Source organism: Fulmarus glacialis, unplaced genomic scaffold, assembly GCF_000690835.1.
Source record: "Fulmarus glacialis isolate BGI_N327 unplaced genomic scaffold, ASM69083v1 scaffold10052, whole genome shotgun sequence".
In the NCBI taxonomy this organism is placed as follows: domain Eukaryota; kingdom Metazoa; phylum Chordata; class Aves; order Procellariiformes; family Procellariidae; genus Fulmarus; species Fulmarus glacialis.
The window spans coordinates 1-425 of record NW_009198426.1 but is presented as its reverse complement, the minus strand read 5'-3'; the positions used below and the strand labels follow the sequence as shown (position 1 = coordinate 425).

General features: G+C 59.8%; 1 protein-coding gene across 1 annotated transcript in view; it reads right to left on the bottom strand.

The window, feature by feature from the left end:
- The window catches only part of ISCA2 (iron-sulfur cluster assembly 2), a gene marked incomplete at its 5' end in the record, with an annotated part of 1,170 nt that extends 748 nt beyond the window's left edge, over window positions 1–422 (bottom strand). Inside the window, 2 exons of the mRNA XM_009572895.1 lie at window positions 47–162; window positions 306–422. Of these exons, the coding sequence (XP_009571190.1) occupies window positions 47–162; window positions 306–422 (233 nt within the window). The remainder of the gene's footprint in view (window positions 1–46; window positions 163–305) is intronic.
- Window positions 423–425: the final 3 nt, after the last annotated feature.

The following is a 425-nucleotide window of genomic DNA, read 5'->3' as shown; positions in this document are numbered from 1 at the left end:
AAAAAACCAGCCCCCCCCGCCCGCCACTACACCCCTTTGTCCTTGCCTGTCATCAGGATTGATAACTGTGTCCAAGGAAAACTTGTATTGGAATCCAGAGCAGCCACCTCCTTCCACCTGCAGCCTGAGAAACTCTGAGCCTTCTGTGAGCTCCAGCAGCCTCTGCAAAGAAGAAAAGGCAGAGAATTAAAAGACCTGATGAACGAACTGGCAAACACTCAAACACCTCCCCTACGTGCCCAGGGTAGGCCAAGCAGTTTGGAATCCCTCCCAGAGGCACCCGAGCTGCCTCCCGGGGTCCCTACCTTCACGCAGCTCTCGCTGAGGAAGACCTGTCCCTCGCTGGGGTCGCTCTCCGTCGGGCCCGCCTGGGAGAAGGACGATGCCCGCTGCAGCAGGCGGCCAACTGCGGGACCCGGCGGGGG